Source organism: Emys orbicularis, chromosome 24 (genome assembly GCF_028017835.1).
Source record: "Emys orbicularis isolate rEmyOrb1 chromosome 24, rEmyOrb1.hap1, whole genome shotgun sequence".
Taxonomy (NCBI): Eukaryota; Metazoa; Chordata; order Testudines; family Emydidae; genus Emys; species Emys orbicularis.
This window is the reverse complement of record NC_088706.1, coordinates 14,019,093-14,040,927: the sequence shown is the minus strand read 5'-3', so window position 1 is coordinate 14,040,927 and position 21,835 is coordinate 14,019,093. Positions and strand designations below refer to the sequence as shown.

The window sequence follows — 21,835 nt, the reverse complement described above, 5'->3', positions numbered from 1 at the left end:
CGGAGGCCCTGTGCCTCCTTTGCTCAGTTCAGGAGGGTGCTGACGGGGAGTCCCGTCTGGCAATGAACCTGCAGGACAGCAGCCAAGGTGCATGGAGGAGATCGCCACCAGGCTTCCAGAGGGAAGCAGAAGGCCCAGGCACCCCCTGGGAGGAAAGAGGAGATCATGTGCGGAGTCAGAGAGGAACTGGATCAACCTACTGAGTGTAAAGTCTCTTCCCCTCCTCTCTGCCACCTCTAGGACAAGGCCAGATCCTTTCCTGAAGGCGTCCCTCTCCGAAGCTGCATTGCACCACTAGGAGATGCTGAGTTTACCACCTAGAGAAGCCAATAGAGCTGTAAATTACAACCCTTTCACAGCAAACGCCGGGTGCTTTCCAGCAGGAAAATGCTGGACACCACTGGCTGAGTCAATAACCTAGCAGGCCACTGGCCAGGGCCATTCCCTGGGAAGGCCCGGGAAGAAAGCAGCTGAGAATAACCAGATAACAATAGCTGACTAGAGCTAGCCGCCCCCAGCCTGCCCGGCGCTCACTTTCCATACCAAGCTGATACAAACTTAGCTGCAGAATAGCTGATTTACATGGAAACTGGGGGAAGTAGCTGGGAGCTGCTTTGCTGTTTAAATTAACATCACCTTTCCCTTCAGTTTGCAAAGCTTGGAGGCCGACGCTCTCCAGTTCTCAGCCGGTAACCCATCCGCTTTACAACATGTGCTTTTACTCCCACAAGGAGGGAAACTGTATTTACCAAGGAGCCAGTTTTATTCTTTGCTGAGCTGCTGGGTAAGATCTTGGAGATGTAGTAGCCAATGTCATCTCCAAGTCATGCCTGGAGTTCGGTCCATCTGTCCGTTAAGCTGCTGTTCTCTTCAAGTGTGATCCTCCCATCTTAACTTACCTGGGAGATGACACTTCCCGTCCTGTTGCTGTGAGATCTAGCAGCCCATATCTTTGTAATTGGATCAACTCCGGTATTATGCCCAGGCAGCCTCTTTGGGAACTGCTCTTAGATGCCACCAGATTCCACCCCACATCTCTTTGAAGGTAGCATCCCTTTGCTGCAGTCAGAACACGAGGACAGGCGGAGTAGGTAGGGAGATGGACAGACTCTGCAGAATTCTCCTCCCATTTTGAGTGACTATAGGATTCTTCTTCACTTCCTGTCTCAAACTGCTGTGTAGTGTAGGTCAATAGCTGGATAAGGGGGTTCAAATCAAAACTCAGACCTCTCCAGAGACATGAATTTTCTTACTCAGGGTCGGTGTCTAGCACTGGGCACATGGGGCTATGACTTTATTTGGGGTCTCTAGTAAAGCTGGGCAAAAAATTTTCATCAATTAGTAAATTTATCAGAAAAAAGCAGATTTGGGGCAACTGAAACACTTGCGAATTTGGGTCAAATCTGGTGAATAGTTTCAGCTGAATAAAATAAAATTCCTCATTTTTTAAAGTCTAAATGGCTCATTTTGACATTTTCAAAATTAACGGTTTTGACATTTCATCTAGAAACAAACTGTTTCCTTTGGAAAACGTCAATCAGAATCGATGCTTCATTTGACAGCTTTAGGCGAAAAATGGAAAAGGTTCAGTTTGGGTTCGAAAGGGACTGAATTTCTTTTCAGTTCGGCCCCCAAACTGAAAAATCAGTTCTTCACTGAGCCCCAGTCTCCGGTCACTACAGGGCTAATAAATAAATTAATGAGACAATCCCAAACCCTGGATCCAGAGACCCTGAGATTGGGGGGAAGTTTGGAAGCCAAACTTTGCATTTTTGGTCCACCTCTAGCTGGAAGAAGTGTCCAAACTTTTGGGTGGCTTTTTTGGACTCAACCTCCTCAGACTTTTGTCTGTTACTAGGAGGAATTATCTCATACAAGACCAAGCATGGACTATTCTTACTTGGGTGGTGCATCAAAGTTGTGTGGGGGGAGTGCTCCCTGCCGCATGCGTAGCTGTAATGTACATCTGCTAGCCCAAGATTTCCTCCAACCTTTAGATCATCCAGCAGACACCTTGCTTATTAACTAGAACTCAGTGAGTAAATATTGACCTGGACTCAGGCTGTTCTAACAAGCAGCTCCAGATTCGGCAGACTCAGATGGTAAAATGTCAAACACATTCAGAGAGGCGGGGGGGGGGGGGAGGGGTTATTGTCTGTTCTGCGCAAGGGTCTGAAAATTCAGTTTGCCTGCACGCTGTTAATGGTCCGTGGTTAGTTTGATAACTGTACCAATCTTCAGAGCCACCAACTGGAACTGTGGACCCAGAACTGTGCTAAGCAACAAAGAGTCCTGTGGCACCTTATAGACTAGCAAATGTATTGGAGCATAAGCTTTCGTGGGTGAATACCCACGACGTCAGACGCATGTGCTGTCACACTAAACTGGGAGGCCCAGGGTACTGCTTCAGGACTGAAATCTCTTACAAATAAACCCTGCATTGTAACACTTTTAAAGATGCAACAAGCAACATCTTTTAAAAAATGGATATAAGTGTCAGGGTGTCAGACTGGAGCGTCCGCCTCTGACCTTTTGTTGAGTTAATTTCTGGGAGAGGCCAGTTCAAAGGTTTATCCCTGCTTTGGGATTAAGAAATCCTTGCCTAATGGGTTTAGACGGAGATCTGATTTGCAGCTTATAAAACAGAGAAGAAAGCAAGGGGGTGTTGGACTAGCTATTGCAGACAGACAGCAATATCTGGTGGTGTCATTTCTGGTTTCCTGGCTTTGCTATCATATTGATCAGTTAATGCCCTGGTGAGATAGGCAAGAGGGCTGATCACTTTAGTCACCTCTGGGGTGGGACACTGGGGCACAGTGACCATTCGAGCAGGAAGTGGATTAGAATTCTGTACCCAATTGAAGCAGCAGGGGAAGTTCTCAGGTGAGCTGGAGGTTACCTGAGTTTGACCCAGGCCCCCACGTGCTTTTGCAAAAACTGGACCTTGAGTTTATACCTCACACCAAAGATGCCTCGATGGGGCATTGTTACAGGTCAGAGGAAAGAACCCCTCCGATGGACTCACCAACCCGTCGTCTCATAGCACCTGGGTTTTCCACAGGGTTCTTCCACACAGGAGATCTGATGAGATCACCCCTCTGGGGGTCTGGCGGAGGGTAGGGCTGGGTGTGATCAGACTTAAATAATCTTTTTAGATCAGAGAACCTGAACTTGGAGAGTTCTAAAACAAGAAATATACCCCAGGGTTGTTGTTTTTGCCTTTTTCTCTCTCAGAACCAAGCTGTTTGAAAGGTGATTTCAGCAAAGGCTAAATGGCTGATCAGAGCATGGGGAGGCATCTTCCTCCCTTTGCCCCCATCTCAGCTCAGAAAACCCTGGCTTCATGGCTAAGGCACTGGGCTGGGACTCAGGAGATGTGGGTTCGATTCTCGACTCAGACTCCCTGGCTGACCTTGGGCAAGTCACTGCATCTCTCTGGGCCTCAGCCCCCATGGGGATAATGATCCTTCCTGTGGCTGTCTTGTCTATTTAAACAGTGAGCTCTTTGGGTCTGTCTCTTCCCCCTGTGTCTGTGCAGCCCCTGGCACGGTGGGGTTCTCAGCTCAGGTGGGGCCTCTCTCTGCTACTGAAATAACGAGCAGGGGCAGCGCTCTGTCTCCTGAGTATCATGTCATGGCCGTGATTCCCCCTGTCCTGGACTCAGAGTCTCAGACCCTACAAATTCATTGCAAGGGTGATGGATGCCTGGGGTGGCAGAGCACAGGTAGGGTGCCGTACAGAGCGGCAGCACTGCTGCGTTCCTCCAGGAGTTGAGCTAAGCCCTGAAACAGCCGAGGGGGCGATATCCTATCAGCCCTGCCTTAGTGAAGGCCAAACCTGCCAAGTGGAAAACTGAAGCCTTCGCTCGTCCGGCGTGATACGCAAATGGGGATTCGATCCCGCACGCTCCTCTGCAGCCATCCACGGCATTAAGAGAGCCCAGTGCAGCCCCTTCAAACCAGACGCCCCCGCTGCATGCGGCCTTTCGACAGGACACGTGAGCACCTGAGCAATTTCTCCTGCCTCCGTTCTTCTGCGGAGAAGGGTTTGGAAACCACATGGAGAGAGGCCTGAGTCACCAGGTCGGGACCCAGGTCCAGATCAGCGTCCAACATTCCTGAGAGCTTCGGAGGCCCCAAACGTCCCAGCTGGGCCCCAGCTGCAGAGTTCCGCTCGACAGCCAGGCCCGGCTCTGAGGTTCCCAGGCTTTGGGAGGTGGAGTTTGGTGTTCTGTTGGGGGGTTGGGCCTGGCTGCTGTGGGTCTGGTGTTCCGGTTCGGGAGGCTCAGAGCCCAGGGGTCAGGTCTGCCCTGCTTTCCTTAGAGAGCCACGGTATGGAGGTGGGTGGACTGGGTGGGGCTGAGCCACAAACTGACTTCGTGGCATTTGAAATGCACAGCAGAATTCCCTGGTTCATCCTCCGCTCAATCCGGGTTACATGTGGCCTTTGCAGCCCTAAGGACCCCACCCCTGGGAAGATGGCGTCTGCCCAAGAGCTCCCAGTCCTACGCACAATCCGCCCAGTGTTCTGATTAACCCTCAACAGCGTCCCCTCTGCAGTGAGCTCAGCAGCAGCATCCTCCCCGTGCAGATGGGGAAACCGAGGCACCGAAAGGGGTCCCATAAATCAGAGCTGGGATTGGCACCCGGTCGCCCCTGGCTGCCCGCCCTGTGCTCCTGAGCTGCGTGGTGCAATCAGTCGTGCTGCAGAGATTCGCTTCAGCCGTGGCAGTTTCTGTCAGCTGCTGGCTGTTTGCTGGGACAGTAAGCAGATGGCAATGGAACCGATGCTTTCCATGCTCCAGCTCTTTCTTCCTCCCCCTGCTGTTTTTGGATTCCTTGGGCAGCTTCAGTTATTTCATCTGGGTTAAACTGCTTGCGCGGGAGCTCAACTTTTTATTTTCTTTAAATCAATGTGATCTGAGGTTATCAACTCCCGGGGAAAAGCTCTCGCGTTCCCAGAGACCCGGGCCGGGCGCAGGAGGGGGAAAGGGGACCCGTGTCTGCTGGATGCAAAGCTTATTGTGAGCCATTGAACGTTCCCTCTAGCAGCAGAATCCAAGGGGAAGGCAGCTTGGCACCTCATCCCCACCTGGCCCCTGCTGGTTGCTTGGAGGGGGGCATTGTTAACAAGAGTCCAGCCATGAATTCCAAAACCCAGCTGTGTTTATTAGGGGGATGAATTTCACAGCATGGAGAGCACCGTGTGCCATCTGCTGGTGCCAGTGGCAGACTTCCCAAAGCGCCCCACCCCCCCCAGCAGACAATGCCCGCATCTTGCCGTTCACTGGCTCAGAGCATCTGGCATTAGCACGAGCCAGCACTGGCTGCTCTCCCAGGGAAGGAGGCCTTTACCTCGGGGAGCTTTGTTCCCTCCCGGGGCTGTGGAGGCCCTTGGGAGATGATGCCAGGGCAGTGGAAACATGAGCCTGATTTTCGTTGCACCTGGGACTTTCCGCCCCACAGACGCCCGAAGATCTGTGGGCTTCGTGGGACCCCCACGGAGGATGGGGGCATCTGCTTCACTCCCTGGGCTGCCTGTATCCTCCACCGGCCCCTGCCCCAAACCCACTGCATTGGTGGGAGAAGGGGAAGTTCCACGCCACGTCAAATCTGACCCACCTGGCCATAGCTGCTCTGGATACGCAGAGTCCTGGCCCCACACAGAGAGGCTGTTGCAGGATCTGGGCCAGGGGGAGCCCGCCCACCCCACGCCCTGTTTGGCTCCCCTTTGCCAGCGCGCTGCTCACCCAGTTGGCACGGCTGGGAAGGGCGACATGTACAAGTTTCCCAGGGGCTGCTGTGGAGAAGGCCAGTTAGGACGGCTGCCACGCATGGAATGAGAGTTCAGAGTTGTCGGGCTCTGGGCTCGCTCTGGGCACTTGGCCTTTGTGGAAGGCAGCAGGGATGCCTAGAATTCAGACTGCTCCAGCTCGTCATCACCCTCACGCCCAGCGGCCCCGTTCGGCTGCATGGCCCACGTGGGGCAGGGATTTGTCCTCGGGGCTGAAACATGCTTTTGGAATCGAGGGGTGGGGGCGTTTGACTCGTTTGCTGCAGTCGCTCCTGTCACGTTCTGGGGTGCAACCCAGACGGGGGAGGGACTGGCACCTCTTACCCTGTAACCCCGAGTGCCTCCCGCTGCCTGGCCACTGTGGCGCTCTGCCTGGGATGCCCACAGTCAGCATCAAGCATGTCCTCTGTCTACGTACTGGGCAGCCCTGCGCCAGCTTTGGATCCTGGAGCCTGCCTGCAATGCCACAGATTTCCCCTGGCTTCCCCCAGCCTTGGGTAACACCTGGTACGGTGACTCCACTCTCTGCCCCACCCCACTTGTCCCAGAAAGGTGTGCTCTGAAACGTCCAGCCCTGTCCTGGGACAATCCGATGTTAAGGTTCGTTGTCCTTTTCAGGAGTCAACAGTGTGCTACTTTAACCGGAGTTACCAAACAGTTCAGTTTAAAGACACGTTCCTTTGGAAAGACCTGGTTACCAACACCCCCGCCAGACCTGGGTCAAACACACCTGCACCGTCATTCCCGTGTGTATCCACGGTGCCGACTCCCCACCATGTACACACGTCCCAAGAATATCAATGATCGGCGAGTTATTCGTTTTCACCTCACCAGGTGTATTTTGTACAGAGATTAGGTGTGTAGGGTGTGAATACAGGGCTGCTCGGTGTCACAGTTCTCCATTAGAACAGCGTGAAAAAGCCAAGGTCCAGTTCTTTTGGTTCTGACCCACCTGGGTTTGCAGCCTCCTGAATTTCTGGTTGGAACGAACCAAAAATATCAGCTACACGCTTGGGTTAAAGCAAAGTGCCGAGTTGCACCTGGTTGTGCACCAAGTTGGCCCTATGATGAGATAACTGGCTCGGTGGATATGCGGAAAGCGGTGGACGTGATATATCTTGACGTTAGCAAAGCTTTTGATACAGTCTCCCACAGTATTCTTGCCAGCAAGTTAAAGAAGTATGGATTGGATGAATGGACTATAAGGTGGATAGAAAACTGGCTAGATTGTCAGGCTCAACGGGTAGTGATCAATGGCTCGATGTCTAGTTGGCAGTCGGTATCAAGCGGAGTGCCCCAGGGGTTGGTCCTGGGGCCGGTTTTGTTCAACATCTTCATTAATGATCTGGAGGATGGTGTGGACTGCACCCTCAGGAAGTTTGCAGATGACGCTAAGCTGGAGGGAGAGGTAGATACACTGGAGGGTAGGGATAGGGTCCAGAGTGACCTAGACAAATTGAAGGATTGGGCTAAAGAAATCTAATGAGGTTCAACAAGGACAAGTGCAGAGTCCTGCACTTAGGAAGGAAGAATCCCATGCACTGCAACAGGCTGGGGACCGACTGGCTAAGCAGCAGTTCTGCAGAAAAGGACCTGGGAATTACAGTGGACGAGAAGCTGGATATGAGTCAGCAGTGTGCCCTTGTTGCCAAGAAGGCTAATGGCATATTGGGCTGCATTAGTAGGAGCATTGCCAGCAGATTGAGGGAAGTGATTATTCCCCTCTATTCGGCACTGGTGAGGCCACACCTGGAGTATTGCGTCCAGTTTTGGGCCCCACACTACAGAAAGGATGTGGACAAATTGGAGAGAGTCCAGCGAAGGGCAATGAAAATTATCAGGGGGCTGGAGCACATGACTTATGAGGAGAGGCCAGGGCCGGCTCCAGCATTTCTGCCGCCCCAAGCAAAAAAAAAAAAAAAAAAAAAAGCCGCGATCGGCGGCGGCAATTGAAAAAAAAAAACGAATTGCCGCAGGTGCCGCCCCTCTCCCTCGGCCGCCCCAAGCACCTGCTTGTTAAGCTGGTGCCTGGAGCCGGCCCTGGGAGAGGCTGAGGGAACTGGGCTTGTTTAGTCTGCAGAAGAGAAGAGTGAGGGGGGATTTGATAGCAGCCTTCAACTACCTGAAGGAGGGTTCCAAAGAGGATGGATCTAGACTGTCCTCAGTGGTGGCAGATGACAGAACAAGGAGCAATGGTCTCAAGTTGCAGTGGGGGAGGTCTAGGTTGGATATTAGGAAACACTATTTCACTAGGAGGGTGGTGAAGCACTGGAATGGGTTACCTAGGGAGGCGGTGGAATCTCCTTCCTTGGAGGTTTTTAAGGCCCGGCTTGACAAAGCCCTGGCTGGGATGATTTAGTTGGGGATTGGTCCTGCTTTGAGCAGGGAGTTGGACTAGATACCTCCTGAGGTCTCTTCCAACCCTCATCTTCTATGATTCTACTGTCACTGGAGGGTAGATCAGGGCACGTGTGGGATTTGGTTCTATTTTGGGGGGATTGTTTGAACCTGACCCGTCTTTGTTGCAAAAGCTGGTGAAGTTTAGCAGCCCCCCTGATTTCTCCTGTGACAGATCCCAGAGCCCCCAGTCAGGAATGGGCTGAGAGCTGCACAGATAAAGAGAAAGGCATGGTCCCTGCCCAATGATCTTACAATCTAATTAAAGACAGGACATGCCAGGGGCATGTAGCACACGCCAGAGGGGAGAGGGTACCAGCAAAGGGACGCACGGCTCCATGGACTAGCTGCATACCTCACTTGCCATCTGGCAAGGAATATGGCAGGATGGGGGAGGAGAGAATAGATTTGCATTTGGGGGAGGCCCACGTGGCCAGGGGCCTTTCCCAAGGGGCCTGAAAGTGTCTCTTTCCAGCCCCACGTGTGCAAAGCTTTGTTAAAATCCAGTTACGTTCATGAGGGAAAATGTAAAGAAGGCACATTTCCGTGGGAGGAGCGTCACTAGCGGACAGTGGTTAATAGGAGTATTAGACAGATATTCCTTCCCCTCCAGCCCGGCTTTTTTTAATCATCTTCCGCTGCTCTCTTTGAGCTGCAGGATTAATTCTGGCCCTGGCAATGGGCTGTCTGTTCAGGAGCCAACCCGCCAGCCGCTGGGATTTATAAAACCGGCCCCTTCTATTTTCAGCTGTCGCTTAAAACCCCTCGAAGCACCTGCTGCTTCTGCTCAGCCAGTCCCCGGGGAAGCTCCCGAGAGGAGATGCCTGGGCAGCTGCCAGTAAGGTTATAGTTAGAAGCTGATCTTCACTGTCCTGCCCACGATTTGTCTCACCCTCCCTTCCCCTGAGACCTTGCTCCACATTTAAATAAAACTCTTGGGTTCAAGAGTTTATCGGCTTCAGCCGCTCACTTCCCATTCCCGATGCCGAATCGTCTGCCCGCCCCAGCGCTGCTCCCACCCACCAGCAGCTGCATGGAATGCGCCGGGCACACTGACAGTGGCTCCGTGCCAGGGCTACGGGGACAGCACAGGTGGCTTCCGGCCAAGCTGACCTGGACAGCGGAGTGCAGACAGGTGACCAGACAGGCCACCTCTGCAGTGGGTGGTGCATTGTGGGACAGCAGCGGGAGGGCTAGGAGCCCAGGGATGGCCCAGGCCCACATTGTGCTGGCCGCTGCACAAACCCAGCACAAAAAGACAGTCCCTGCCCCAAAGTGTTTCCAGGCTGAGTAAATCTCGTTGTGTCCCTGAGTAAGGCTTTGCCCCTGGCTGGAATCACTGGATGGACGGGCTGTGAAAAGTTGTTTCCGCCCCTTGTCTGCCACATCAAATTAGTATTTATTTGTATGACAGCAGCAGCTAGAGACCGGGGTCCCATTGTGCCAGGGGCTGTACATACCCCTTGGCAGCCCCTGCCCCCCGGAGCTAACAATCGAAACAGACAAGACAAAGGGTAGGACGGGAAACAGAGGCACCCCAGTGGGACTAGCCCAAGGCTACTGACAGAGCCAGGGATTAATCAGGGTCCCCTAGTCCAATGTTCTAGCCACTAGGCCGTGCTGCGTCGCAGGGTGCCCAATTAGAGGTTGACCTCTCTGCTGGAGACGAGGCCTTAGCTGTGTTAATGAGGGGGAATAAAAACGAACCGATTGTAGCAGAAACTTCCTCCCAGCCACAAGTCCCCTCCGTATGTCCAGGCATGGGATAATTGCTTCTCGACGCCCCGCTCAGTCTCATGGCTTCCAGAATCCCGGAGCCCTGGCTCTCTGCACTGACACCTTTGGACAGGGCAAGATCCTCAGCTGAGCGTTTCTGTCCCGACTAAAACTCGGGGGATAAACGCGATTCAGTCTTGCCTTTTACGTGGTGCAGGACAGGCCAGAGCTCGGAAGGTCATTCTCGCCCCGTTTCCAGGAGAAAATAGGTGCCCGTGTGTTTTTACAGCTTGGCCTTCATAAATAGAGAGAGACGATGTATGGATCAAAGATAGCTTTGTGTCTTATGAGAGTGAAGGCTCAGTAGCGTCACTGTATTTAGGGCTGGCTCAGCTTTTCCATTCTAAGCCTCTGTGCCAGCGTATGCCCCCCCCCTTTTAAGGGCACACAATTTGTTTGGGGAAGAGAAACATTTGGGAGTTGAGCTCCTCGATCCTCTGTGGCCCTCACTGCGCGACGCTGGCTGGGCGTGCCCGAGCGTTCTCCTCTGGAGAGCCGCATGCCCTAGATGGTGCTGCTCTTGATTTCTGTAGCCTGGCCGAGGAATTGTTTTGCAGCCAGGGAGGGTGGCAGGCGGCGGGGGAAAGTTCCTTGTTTGGGTAGTAGGAGGGCGGGTTGGAGGAGCGCTCCTGGGCGTCAGGAAGCTGAAACTCAGCAGCTGCCGTGATTGAGCTGTGAACCTGTGAAAATCGGGCCCCTGGGCTAGAATCAAATTGTTGCCACCACGTGACCTTGGGTGGTGGTTGTTATTTGTAATACAGGAGCAACTAGAAGCCCCAGCTGAGCTCCCAGCCCTGCTGTGTCAGGGGCTGCACCGTGAGACACAGTCCCTGCCCCAAAGGGCTCACAGTCTAACTAGCCAACCCAGGGGAGAAAGGAAACGTCATTGTCCCTCTCGGACAGAGGGGGAGCTGAAGCCCAGAGCGGGAAAGTGACTTGCCCAAGGTCACCTAGTGCAACTGTGGCAGACCCCAGGGGTAAACCCAGAGCTCCTGAGTCCCATCCCAGTGTCTTACCCTCAAGGTTCGTCTTCCTCTCAAAGTGATTAGGGCCTGATTCTCAGTTACCATCAACGTCTAGAGGAGCAATGCAATCCTCAGCACCCTCTGGATGCCAGGGCCTTAGTTGCTGTGCTGCCTCAGTTTACCTAGGTGTGAAATGGGGGTAACATTGTCTTCATTAATGCTATCATGTTCCTTGAGAACCAGTGAGCTGGATTCACTCTCCATCTTCCTGCCAAGCCGCTGGGCACATCCTGAATGGACTGTGCAAAGTTTATTGACCCAGACATTTTTGGCAAAAAAGATTCAGATTTGGTGACACGGAAACATTTTGTGAATTTGTATCAATTTCAGCTGTCTTTAGCTAACTCCTAAAAACAAACCGAAAAAAATCAAAATGTTCAGATATTTTTTCGATTTGAAACAACTTTTTGTTTCAAAATTTCCTTTCATTTTATTTTTAGAAAATGTAAAAAGAAAAGAAGCGCTCAGTGTTCAACGTGAAACTGATTTTTTCCCCAACTTTTTGATTTGCCAAAAATTATGTTTTCGTTTTGACTCAAAACAATGTTTAAAAACAATTCAGACTTGCCGGTGAACTGAAAAATCGGTCGATCACCGAGCTCTAATCCCAAACTCAGCGCTTGGCGGGAACAGCCTCATGGCTGAAATGTGCAGTCTCAAGCCCCAAGCACGGGGTTCGTGGAGCAGCGTCTTCTCTCTGTCTCTGTCCCTCCTTCCCAGCAATGGTGACATTCCCTCGCTCCTGGAGCCGTGAGACTCCGGAAACATGGCAGAGCCCATGGTCTAGAGTCCCAGCCAATGTACAGCGGAGCCGGCCAGGGCGCAGGTACTGAAAAGCTCGTTCAGGACGTCAGGGACCGTAAATAGTTTGTGCAGTTTGGTTGTGTCCGGTGTTTGGATGGCACTAGAGGCCAGACTCCAAGAGCAGGAAAAATCAGCCAGTGGATAAATAGGAGGTTCTCCCTGCAGAGTCTGTGCCGCTTGGTAATTTTCAAACGGTTTTTGCTCCGTCCAGCAGGGCCGCAGCGAGTGAGACAGTTAGGAGCCTGCCAAGCTGCCCTGCTCCCTGGTGCTGCGACAAGAAAGCAGCTTTGTTCACGGGCTCCACGCATGACATGCTTGCTAGATGGCTGCTGGGGCTGGGATTACATCATGTCTCGCGGGGTGCTTCCAGCCTGACTGATGTGTCCCAATGTGGGGCTAACGGGTCCCATGCTCCTGGGGTCACCGTCTTTCCGATAAGTCTGGCCCCTCTGTGATCACGTTGTGCAACCGTTGAGGTGTGAATCCCAGGGGCCTGGCTAAATTCCAGTCGGTGTAACGCCATTTCTGTCTTCCCCGCTCCATTGCAGTTTCATCTGGATACAGCACACGTCTCCACTTCCTATTCTAAACCGCTGGTGTAGCGATGTTGTGCCCTGTTAAACAGCTGCTGTGCTCCAACCCAGAGGTGGCTGCATTCCAGCAATGGATGCAGTTTTTCCTGTCTCTGCTTATGGATTTAGGCACCTTTGGATGAAAGGCCAGAAAGAGACATGGGAGGTTATTCCTACCATGGGGACCAAGCTGATATGAATGGGGACGGAGATCAGATTCAGTGACGATGCAGGGTTTTGAGCCCATTGTTTTTCTCTGCGCTGCAGGTGTTCCCTCTGCCGTCCCTCCCCAGGAAGCAGCCCACAGTGCTTGTGGTGTGTGGTCCCGATCAGAACGGCGCCATCGGCTTGGTGTGCGCACGGCATTTGCGGGTGTTTGTAAGTATCCTTAACAAATCACCCACTTCCTTCTCCGCCACCTTCCTTGCGCTCCTAGGGGTGGGTGGCCCCTCGCTACGATCTCAGTAAGTGAGAGGAGACTTGATCCCATGGCCTCTCAGTCCATGCTAGCGGCCGTGACAGAGGCAGCTCTTTGGTTCCTCAGGGTAGCTGCCCCTGTTAATTCATTTATCAGAGGTTCTTCACCTGCAGTAGGAGATGCAAGGATGGGGACCTGGTACGGATCCCCGTTCTGCATCACCAGTTGGCACCTGACTCAGATCCGCAGGGCCCAGGGCGAGACACCCAGGGGCTGTTTGGGGGCCCAGGAAACTCTGAGACTGTTTCCTGGGGGACGAATCTCCACATGGCAAACTCAACCGGTGCCCCTGGCAGGACCCGGCACCTCTGTGGGCTGCCCTCGCAGAATGACCCAGGACTGAGTGGGTCACACAGACTAGACCCCTCCCCTTATCTTTCCGTTCAGAGCTGAGGGGTGTGGGAGGCCCCCCCTTTCACTGTCTATGAGCCACCTGTTCTGGGGACAGAGGCGCCTTTCACCAGTACTAAAACCCCCTGTAACAACCTTCCTGTGTTCCTGGAGCCCTGGGGCAGCCAGGGAAGGGCCTGGGGCAGCTAACCTGATCTTGCAATGAGATCCAGAGTGTGGAAGCTAATGCAGTTTGGGGGCTGCGTGACCTGAGCAGGTCTGATATCCCATCCACTAGAGGGCAGACAGCAGCCTGTGCATTCAGTGGGCCCGATTCTCAGCTGCTTCATTCCCACTCTGGGACACGCTGGGGGAGGTGGGACTTTGGGGTGGTTGAGGACCTGTAGCCACCGTTGTGCTTACCGTGTTCTGAGCACCCCCACGCCCCCAGAGCGAATGAGAGCAGCCCCAGGGCTGCTCTAATTTATGCTCTGCTCCCTGTGGCCCCTAGGAATGGGAGGATAACCCTAGTCAGAGTGCTATCCCCAGTGCCAGGGACTGGGCGCAGGGCTGGTGCAGAGCCTTTATGCCCAATGTGCAGAGGCATCCCAGCATGCTCTAGGGAGGTGAATACCCCTTGTCTATCTGATTGCACCCAGAGTCCGCCGGGTCCAGTTCTGAGCTAGAAGCTGGTCATGAAACTGCAGGAAATTCAGGAGCTGCTAAACGCTGCCAGAGCTGACTGACAAATCAGACAAACTAAATACAGCAACTCCCAGCGAAAATCCCGTGGGAAAGGGTCGGGCAGGGCGGGAGGGAATGGAGCAGAGAAAGCTAAGAAAAGAGCCCCGCGCCCCGGCAGCGAGATCTGTCTGACCACGGCTTGTCTCCTCGGGGGGCCGTGGGACAGCGGTTACATGGTCAATACGCTGCAGGATTCAGTAGGGAAAACTGCTGCGATAGATGCATGAGGCTGTTGCTGGGAGCTCGCTGGCTGAGCGGCCCTTTCCCAGCCTGGTCCGAGGGCTGCATCGCTCAGCTGTCTCCCTGCCAGATGTCACAGCAGCAGGGTGTGTGTGTGTGTGGGGGGGGCACTGGGGTGCTCCCAGCAGGGCAGAGGGATCGCTCTCCTGGTAAACTCAGGGGTGGCTTGTCTTTCCCGGCTCTCTCACAGCCTGGGAAGAGCGGGGGGATCTGTCCCGTGTGATGCTGCAGTCTCTGTAAGCGCTGTCAGTCGGAGAGGTCCCAGCGTGGTGCAAAGCCAGGCAGGCCCAGCGGCAAACACCGAATGGGAGCAAATGCAGCATCTCCCTGGACGCCTGCTAACGCCACCCGACCGCCTTCCTTCAGCGCTCCCCGTATCCCAGCAGTCGGGCGAGAGCAGCTCCTGCTCCATTACTCCTGGCTAACGCAGGCTAGATCACGCCAGGCCCCCAGGGAGGAACCAGCTGGGCCCTGTAACCATGAGCGTCATCCTGCCATTCCTCCCCCCGATCCCTGAGGGGCTGTGGGAAGCCCCCAGGAGCCCACCCAGACAAGCCCCTGGGGGTCTGCCAGCGGGTTAGACCCAGCTCCTGCTTTCGATACAAAGCTCACCCACTTGCCTGCTGCAAACGAGACCCAGAGGCATGCCCGCGTGTGTCCGGAAATGTTCCCAGCAGCCCATTTCCACGCCCCAGAGGAAAGTCCAGGACCAGCACTGGACCGGTCTGGTTAGAAAAGCCATCGCAAAGATGTTAGCACTGCACCGTGCCCCCCTTCGAGTGCTTTGCAAAGAGTGATTAAAACCCAACTGCCCTGGGGGAGTGCAGGATTCTCCCTGCTCTTCTAGTGGGGTGACGGAGAGTTGCTCAGGGAATTGCATCTTCCAGTGGAACCCAGGAGTCCTGAGTCCCTTCTCCATAGCCACAAGACCACCCTTCCCATCCCTCTGGGAGCCATCTGCTGTGCCAGTCTTTCCGAGTGGGCCGTCCAGCTGAATAACCCCCCTGCCACCGTTTGCTTAGTGCCCCGGTGGTTCCTGAGCCAACACCCACTGGGCTCAGGGCGAATCTTTCTAGTGATTGCCAGGAGCGCTGGACTGGGGGCCGCAGGAAGAAGTGGGTTTTTTACCCACGACAGCTTATGCCCAAATAAATCTTAGTCTTTAAGGTGCCACCGGACTCCTCGTTGTTTTTGTGGATACAGGCTAACACGGCTACCCCCTGATACTGGGCCCCAGGAGGTTTCCATTCTGCCTGTGGCCCTTTAAGATGCTGCCGGTGGGGGGAGGGGGGAGCAGAGGACCAAAGGTGCTGGGTTGCATACAGCTGCCCGCCAAGGTGGGGCAGAGGAAGGAAGGGGCTGGGGTGGGAAGAGGTGTGTTGGGTGCGGGTTAAAGCGTTCTCTCCTCCTCCCCCCTCAGGAATACGAGCCGACCATCTTTTACCCCAAGCGGTCCCTGAATTCCCTGTATCGGGATTTCACCACCCAGTGCGAAAAGATGGACATCCCCTTCCTCTCGTACCTGCCAACGGAGGTGAGCGACGCCCCGGTGGCACGGAGCGCGTGGGCATGGGTGTGTGTGCACATGCAGTTCCCCTCCCCTTTACTCTGCCCACCGAGCCGGCCCCCATTCAGATCCAGAGCATGCGCTCTCCAGCCACGTCGGAGACACGAGCACCCCACCAGAAACCCAAACTCAACAGCCAAAGTTCTTCCGGGGTTTAGAGCCGTCAAAGCCTGGCTTACGCTAGTGCTGGGTGTTGGGGGGGGAGGGAAGCAGGTTTCTGCAGCCTGGCACAGCGGGGGCTTTATAGGCACTGGGGACCTTGGGAGACTTTCAAATGGCCAGTGGGGGGGGTGTCTTCTGTGCAGGATTCACCAAGCTACCGTTGTGCCTAAAGGAAGCGGCTTCCGATCATTTCAACTGCGCCGCGCCAAGCTCCCCTTTCACGAGGGAGATGGCCCAGGGGGTTTCCCTGATCAGCCCCCGCGGGGCTTTGTCTGGCTGCTGCACACAGCGGTGCTGCAGGGAGGCAGGTGTGTCCAAGGGCTTAAAGAACATCAGGTTTCTAGCTCTTTTTAAAGAGTTCCCCGTAGTGCTGTGGGCTGCCTTGCTCCAGCCCGTGCTCTGACTCCAGCCGCAGAGCGTGGGTGGAGTGGTGGGGATTTGGAGGGGTTTTTGGCTGTGCCAGTCACATGTGTCTGAGCAGAGCCTCTCAGCTCTAACTCTCCTCGGGGCAGGGACTGTCTTTTCGCTCTGTGTTTGTACAGCCCCTAGCACAATGGGCGCCTGGGCCATGTCTGGGGCTCCTAGTGCTATAGTAATACAAATAATTAATAATCCTAATTACAGGCAGTTCTTTCAATGCTGGTAAGAAGGAAGGTGCAGGGGCTCCTAGGTTAAACCACCCGGGGTCTAATACTGGTGTGAGGAACCCAAAGGCTGAGACTAGGGGGAAAAGCAGAGCCCAGACTAGATTTGAGGTGTATTCCGTGCGGGGACGGTTTTGGCCTTTTGTTCAGGCATCTGATCCCAGCATCAGGGTTCCAAAAACTCCAAATGGCGAGTGTAATCCGCTCGCTGCTGGAAAAGGAATTACTGAGTCTTATTTCCTTCCGGCCCAAACAAACACTGCCAGCTATTTTCTTCTTTAAACATTGGATTCCGTTGGAGGAATGTGACCTCAAATTACTGTCCCGCGTGGCTCCATTCCACTGTATGGGCAAGAGCACAATTGCTTTAAAACCCTTTGGGGTTTTGGTCCCAGATTCTGCCGCAGGCTCTGGAAATGCACAGTAGGAGAAGTTTCTCGTTACAGCAACAATAAGATCAAATATGTTCAATTTAAAACCTATTACAACCTGGCTCCTTTTTGGGGGCAGTGTTTTTTAAAGCTATGCCATAGAAGTTCAGCATCAGGACAAAAAAAATAACCCTGTAAAAATTTTTTTTAAAGACCTTGCTTCCGGCCAGCACAGCAGTTTGTCACTCTGACGTCCTGGATGTTAGCAGCTTTTACTAAACCTCCAGGAGACCAGGCCTGCTAACTTAAATCTTGTGATTTCTTCATTCCGGGAAGCCACCTGTCACTCCAATGCCTGTGGTCAGGCCTTAAAGAGAAACCTCCACAGGAGAACGATAGAAAATGACACAAATGAATCAAGCTGGGCTTTCTTGCTGCACTCAGAAGTCCGAGCGCTCTCTCTTGCTCTGCCTTCGTCTTTGGAGACGTCCCCAGGGGAATGTTCCTCTTCTATTGAGGGCCCCGGCCACTTGTGATCATTAAAGCTCCTCTGGCAATTTTTGTAAGAGCTGGCGTATGCTGCCCAAACCCCAGGTGTGGCAATTTCCAGCTTGCTTCCCTATAGCCCCCCTGCCGCTTGCATTGTGCATGGGATTATCTTCACTTCCTGGCCTAAACTGCAGAAGCCATGCTGCTACGTGCAGTTAGACAGCTAGAGCCGGATGGTCTTTCATCGTGCCCGTTGGATGACACCCCGTCCACTGCTGTCACACCAACCGGGGGCAATGGCTCATGGTTACAGCTTCTAACCGAAGCCAGTAGCTGCAGCCACCACCTACCGACAACCCCACCTGGCCTGCGGCTAGAGTGCGCACCCTTAACACTGAACGACGCTTGATACAACCCACATGTGCCTACTCCTCCTGCCGAGCCACTTCCTGAGCCCCCTGTGATAGATATAAACTGCCCACAGCTGTTCTCTCTCCAGCGCTCCGAGCTGGCCAGACTGTTCCTAGAGGTTGATCTTCAGTGCTGGGCTGGGCAAAAGTTCCCAGGTAATTTGGATGGCAGCTGGTCCTTTTCTCTGCATCCAGGGTGTGTTGTAGGGGGACACTTGGATGAGGGGAGAAGGCTCTGGGAGATGCTTCTCTTTCGCATTGAATGGTACTGTCAGTCGTTCGGGGCCTTGCAGCTCTCACGGAGCCAGCGTGCTAACAACATCTGTCCCGTCTCCGTAGGTGTGGCAGGGAGAGGGGAAGTGCCCACGGAGAGCTCGGCAGGCAGAGGGCAGGGGGCCGTGCTCCAGCATGAGAGTCCCTACAGGGAGAACATGGGGTAGGGCAGCCAGGACCCCCAGTGCACTGGAGCGGGTGCACTCGGTCACCTTGGCCTGTGTGCGCGGGAGTCCACGGAGGGCCTGTGGGCTGGACGAAGCCCCCCTGCCGGCCGGGTGCTGTGAGGCTCAGGCTGGCAGATGGGGATTTCTGACTGGCTCCCGCCCCCTCCAGGTCCAGCTGATCAACGACGCCTACAACGTGGTGATCGACGCCATCCTGGGAGCCGACGCCGAGCCGGGGGAGGTGAAGGAGCCGTACACCAGCATCTTAGCCACCCTGAAACAGATCCGGATCCCCATCGTCAGCCTGGACGTGCCCTCAGGTGGGGATCCCAGAGCCTCCCCGGGGGACCCCCGCCTCTCGCCTTACCCTCTCCTATTGGCACTTGCTCTCCCCACCCCGCACCCGAGGATGCTCAGCCCTGGTTACCCGCCTTTCGCCACCTCAGGTCCAAGTGGCTGCAGGGTCTTACTTCGCCTTCCCCTTCTGCTCCTCCCAACCCCCTCTCTGTGTTCCCATCCCCTTCCTGCTTGTCCTTTCCTGCCCTGGGAGTAGCCGGCAGGATCCGATCCACCAGGCAGCCCTGACCCAGCCAGGGCCTTTGTCCTGGGTGGCAAAATTCTGGGCACAGCCACAGCTGTAACAATAGGAAGGGCTGATCACCAGCCAATCCAGTAAGGACCCCCCCACCTCCCGCATCTCTCTCGAGCCCCTCTGCAGCCAGGGACCCCTGGGGTTACTGGTTACGTGCTAAGAACAGCTTCAAGGAGAGCAAACCCCAGGCCAGATCAGTCATATCATCGTGTGCATGAGAGCGGAGGATGGATAGGACTCTCCTGGGTTCTGGTCTCAGGTCTGGGAGGGAAGTAAGGTTTAGTGGGCCTCAGTTTCCTTCCCTGTGTAGACTAGGGAACATGGTCTGGGCCTCCCGAGTCTCGTGAGGCTAAATTCGTAAATGTTTGTAAAGGGCCTTGAATTGCAGACTGAAAGCCACTGGTGAACTAGGGCTGTGGTTCTCAGCCTTTTCCATTCCGGGACCTCCCCTTTAACTGGGACCTCGCTGGGGCCCATCCCACGCAGCAGTGCGGGGGGGAGCCCGTGAACTGGAGCGCTGAGGAGAGAGGGAGATTAGCGGGAGCGAAGCCGGCAGTCAGCACTGCTTGGTCTCTGCTGGGCTAACGAGAGACGTTCGATGGGGTTTGTAGGAGCGGCTGAGCGAGTGGCCCCAGGAGTGCAAATGCTGCCTGTAGGCCTGGGTTCGAATCCTGCTTCGGGCGGCTAGTGAGAAGCGAGTTCACAGTGGGATCCAGCCACAGGGGGATCCGCTCACGTTACAAAGCCAACCTGCAGCGTCTTTTGGGGGTGCAGCTGATCGGGACGGGGGGTGTTGCCAGAGCTTGGAGCGGGCGTCTTGCACAGTGATACGCTGGAGCTTATGCTATCGGACGCCCAGCTTCCATGGGCGCGCGCTTTCCCACCGTGTGACATGAAGGAGGGCGTGGTGCATGTCTGGGATCCAGATGAGCAGCTGGATGCTGTGCTGATGCTTAGCTTCCGGCGTGGCACGGAGACAGTCCCTTCTCCTCCCTACAAAAGTGACCTAGCTTCTCCTCTGGGGCTCTGACCCTGGGGAGCATTTGAACCCTGTCTCCTGCGTGCCAGCTTCCCGTATTCCTGGGTGTCCTTCGCTTGCCAGCGGCTCTGGCTCCCAGCTGAAAGGGAGCTGCCTCGCGATGCATTCAAGGCATTTGTAATAAATACTACGCTCCCCAAAGTGAGACATGATGTAATTTCGTGTCTGGTGGCCGGGCCTGGTATTGCCATCAGACTGCAGCGAAAACCCCTGCGCTGCCCAGCCAGGGGAGGAACAAACAGGAGCCCTGGAGATTTAATGTGCAAATTCCCACCTAATGCCAGGGCCTGCATGGGAGAAGCCGTTCTGGCTCTGCCCGGCCCTGCGTCCCCTAGGCTGGCCGCTGCCATGGAGCGGAGGGACACACACCTCACTCCTCAGCTGAGTTGGTACGGCGCTGCTGAGCTCTGCTAGTGCCCCTTCCACTCTGTCTGCTGGGTTGTGGGTGCGAGACCAGCTGGTGTGAGCAGAGGAGACACTGAGTTCATTAATCTACCGGGTGGGATGGAAACCAGCCACCCTGCTGCTTGGCATTCTGCAGCCGGTTATTTATTTGTATAGCCCTGTTGACGGGGCATCGCAGCTCACTGACCCTAGCTGAATTCCAGCCTAGGAAGAGGCATTCTGCCTCTCTCTAAATTCCCTGAGTGGCAAGAACTGGAGCCGGCTTCCTTCTTTGCTTCCTCTCCCGCCGCGTTGCTGTGGGCCAGGCGCACAGCTGCTGAGTTCCACACTAGAAGTGGCTGCATGTCAGGCACGAGAGACTAGCCAGAGCACAGAGTGTCCCCTGATCGCTCCTGAGGGGCACAAAGGGGCTCTTCACCCAGCCGAGGTGTGATGGGTTTGGTCACAGAAACCCCCTTGGGACTGTCACATGATGTGCTGAATTTACCTCTGAGTCCGTTTTCCCTGCCAGCTTGGGACTCCAGAACCCTGCCTTGTTGAGCCAGACACGCCAGCCTGCTGCAAACACAGACCCAGGTCTGGTCCATGCCCCCAAAGCTGCAGACTTTAACCAAAAACTGCTCAGCAGGTCACCTATCTCCAGCACCCAGACACCCAGTTCCCAGTGGGATACAAACCCCAAATAAATCTGTTTTACTCTGTATAAAGCTCATAATTGTCCGCCCTCTATAACACTGATAGCGAGATATGCACAGGTGTTTGCTCCCCCAGGTATTAATCACTTACTCTGGGTTTATTAATTAACAAAAATGATTTTATTAAGTATAAAAAGTAGGATTTAAGTGATTCCAAGACAGAACAAAGTAAGTTACCAAGCAAAATAAAAACAAAACACGCAAGTCTAAGCCTAATGCATTAAGAAACTGATTACAGGTAAATCTCACCCTCAGAGATGTTCCAATAAGCTTCTTTCAGAGATTAGACTCCTTCCTAGTCTGGTCCCAATCCTTTCCCCTGGTACAGTCCTTGTTAGTTTCAGCAGGCATCTTAGGTGAAAAGTAGGGGCTTTCTCATGATTGGGACCACCTTTGTTCTGTTCCACCCTCTTTTATATCTTTGGCACAAGGTGGGAATCTTTTGTCTCTCTGGGTTCCTACCCCTCCTTCTAAATGGAAAAGCACCAGGTTTAAGATGGATTCCAGTATCAGGTGATATGTTCACATGTCCTGTGAGACCCCCTCCATTCTTCCAGGGCTGGCCTTCACCTATACAGGAAGGTTTGCAGGTAAATAAACCATTTACAATCAATTGTCCTGGTTAATGGCAGCCAACAAGATTCTAACCCATTACTAATGGCCCACACTTTGCATAATTACAGTAGGACCTCAGAGTTATACTTCATATTCCTAGTTTCAGATACAAGAGTGGTACATTCATACAAATAGGATGATCACACTCAGTAGATTATAAGCTTTGTTATGATACATTACAAGAGACCTTTTGCATAAAGCATATTCCAGTTACATCATATGCACACGTATAAACATATTTTTATAA

At 54.0% G+C, this 21,835-nt stretch overlaps 1 protein-coding gene across 1 annotated transcript in view; it reads left to right on the top strand.

Moving 5' to 3' along the window:
- Positions 1 to 21,835, top strand: part of YJEFN3 (YjeF N-terminal domain containing 3) — a 43,625-nt gene that overhangs the window by 21,218 nt on the left and 572 nt on the right. Inside the window, exons 3-5 of the mRNA XM_065421959.1 lie at positions 12,635 to 12,745; positions 15,580 to 15,693; positions 18,412 to 18,562. Of these exons, the coding sequence (XP_065278031.1) occupies positions 12,635 to 12,745; positions 15,580 to 15,693; positions 18,412 to 18,562 (376 nt within the window). The remainder of the gene's footprint in view (positions 1 to 12,634; positions 12,746 to 15,579; positions 15,694 to 18,411; positions 18,563 to 21,835) is intronic.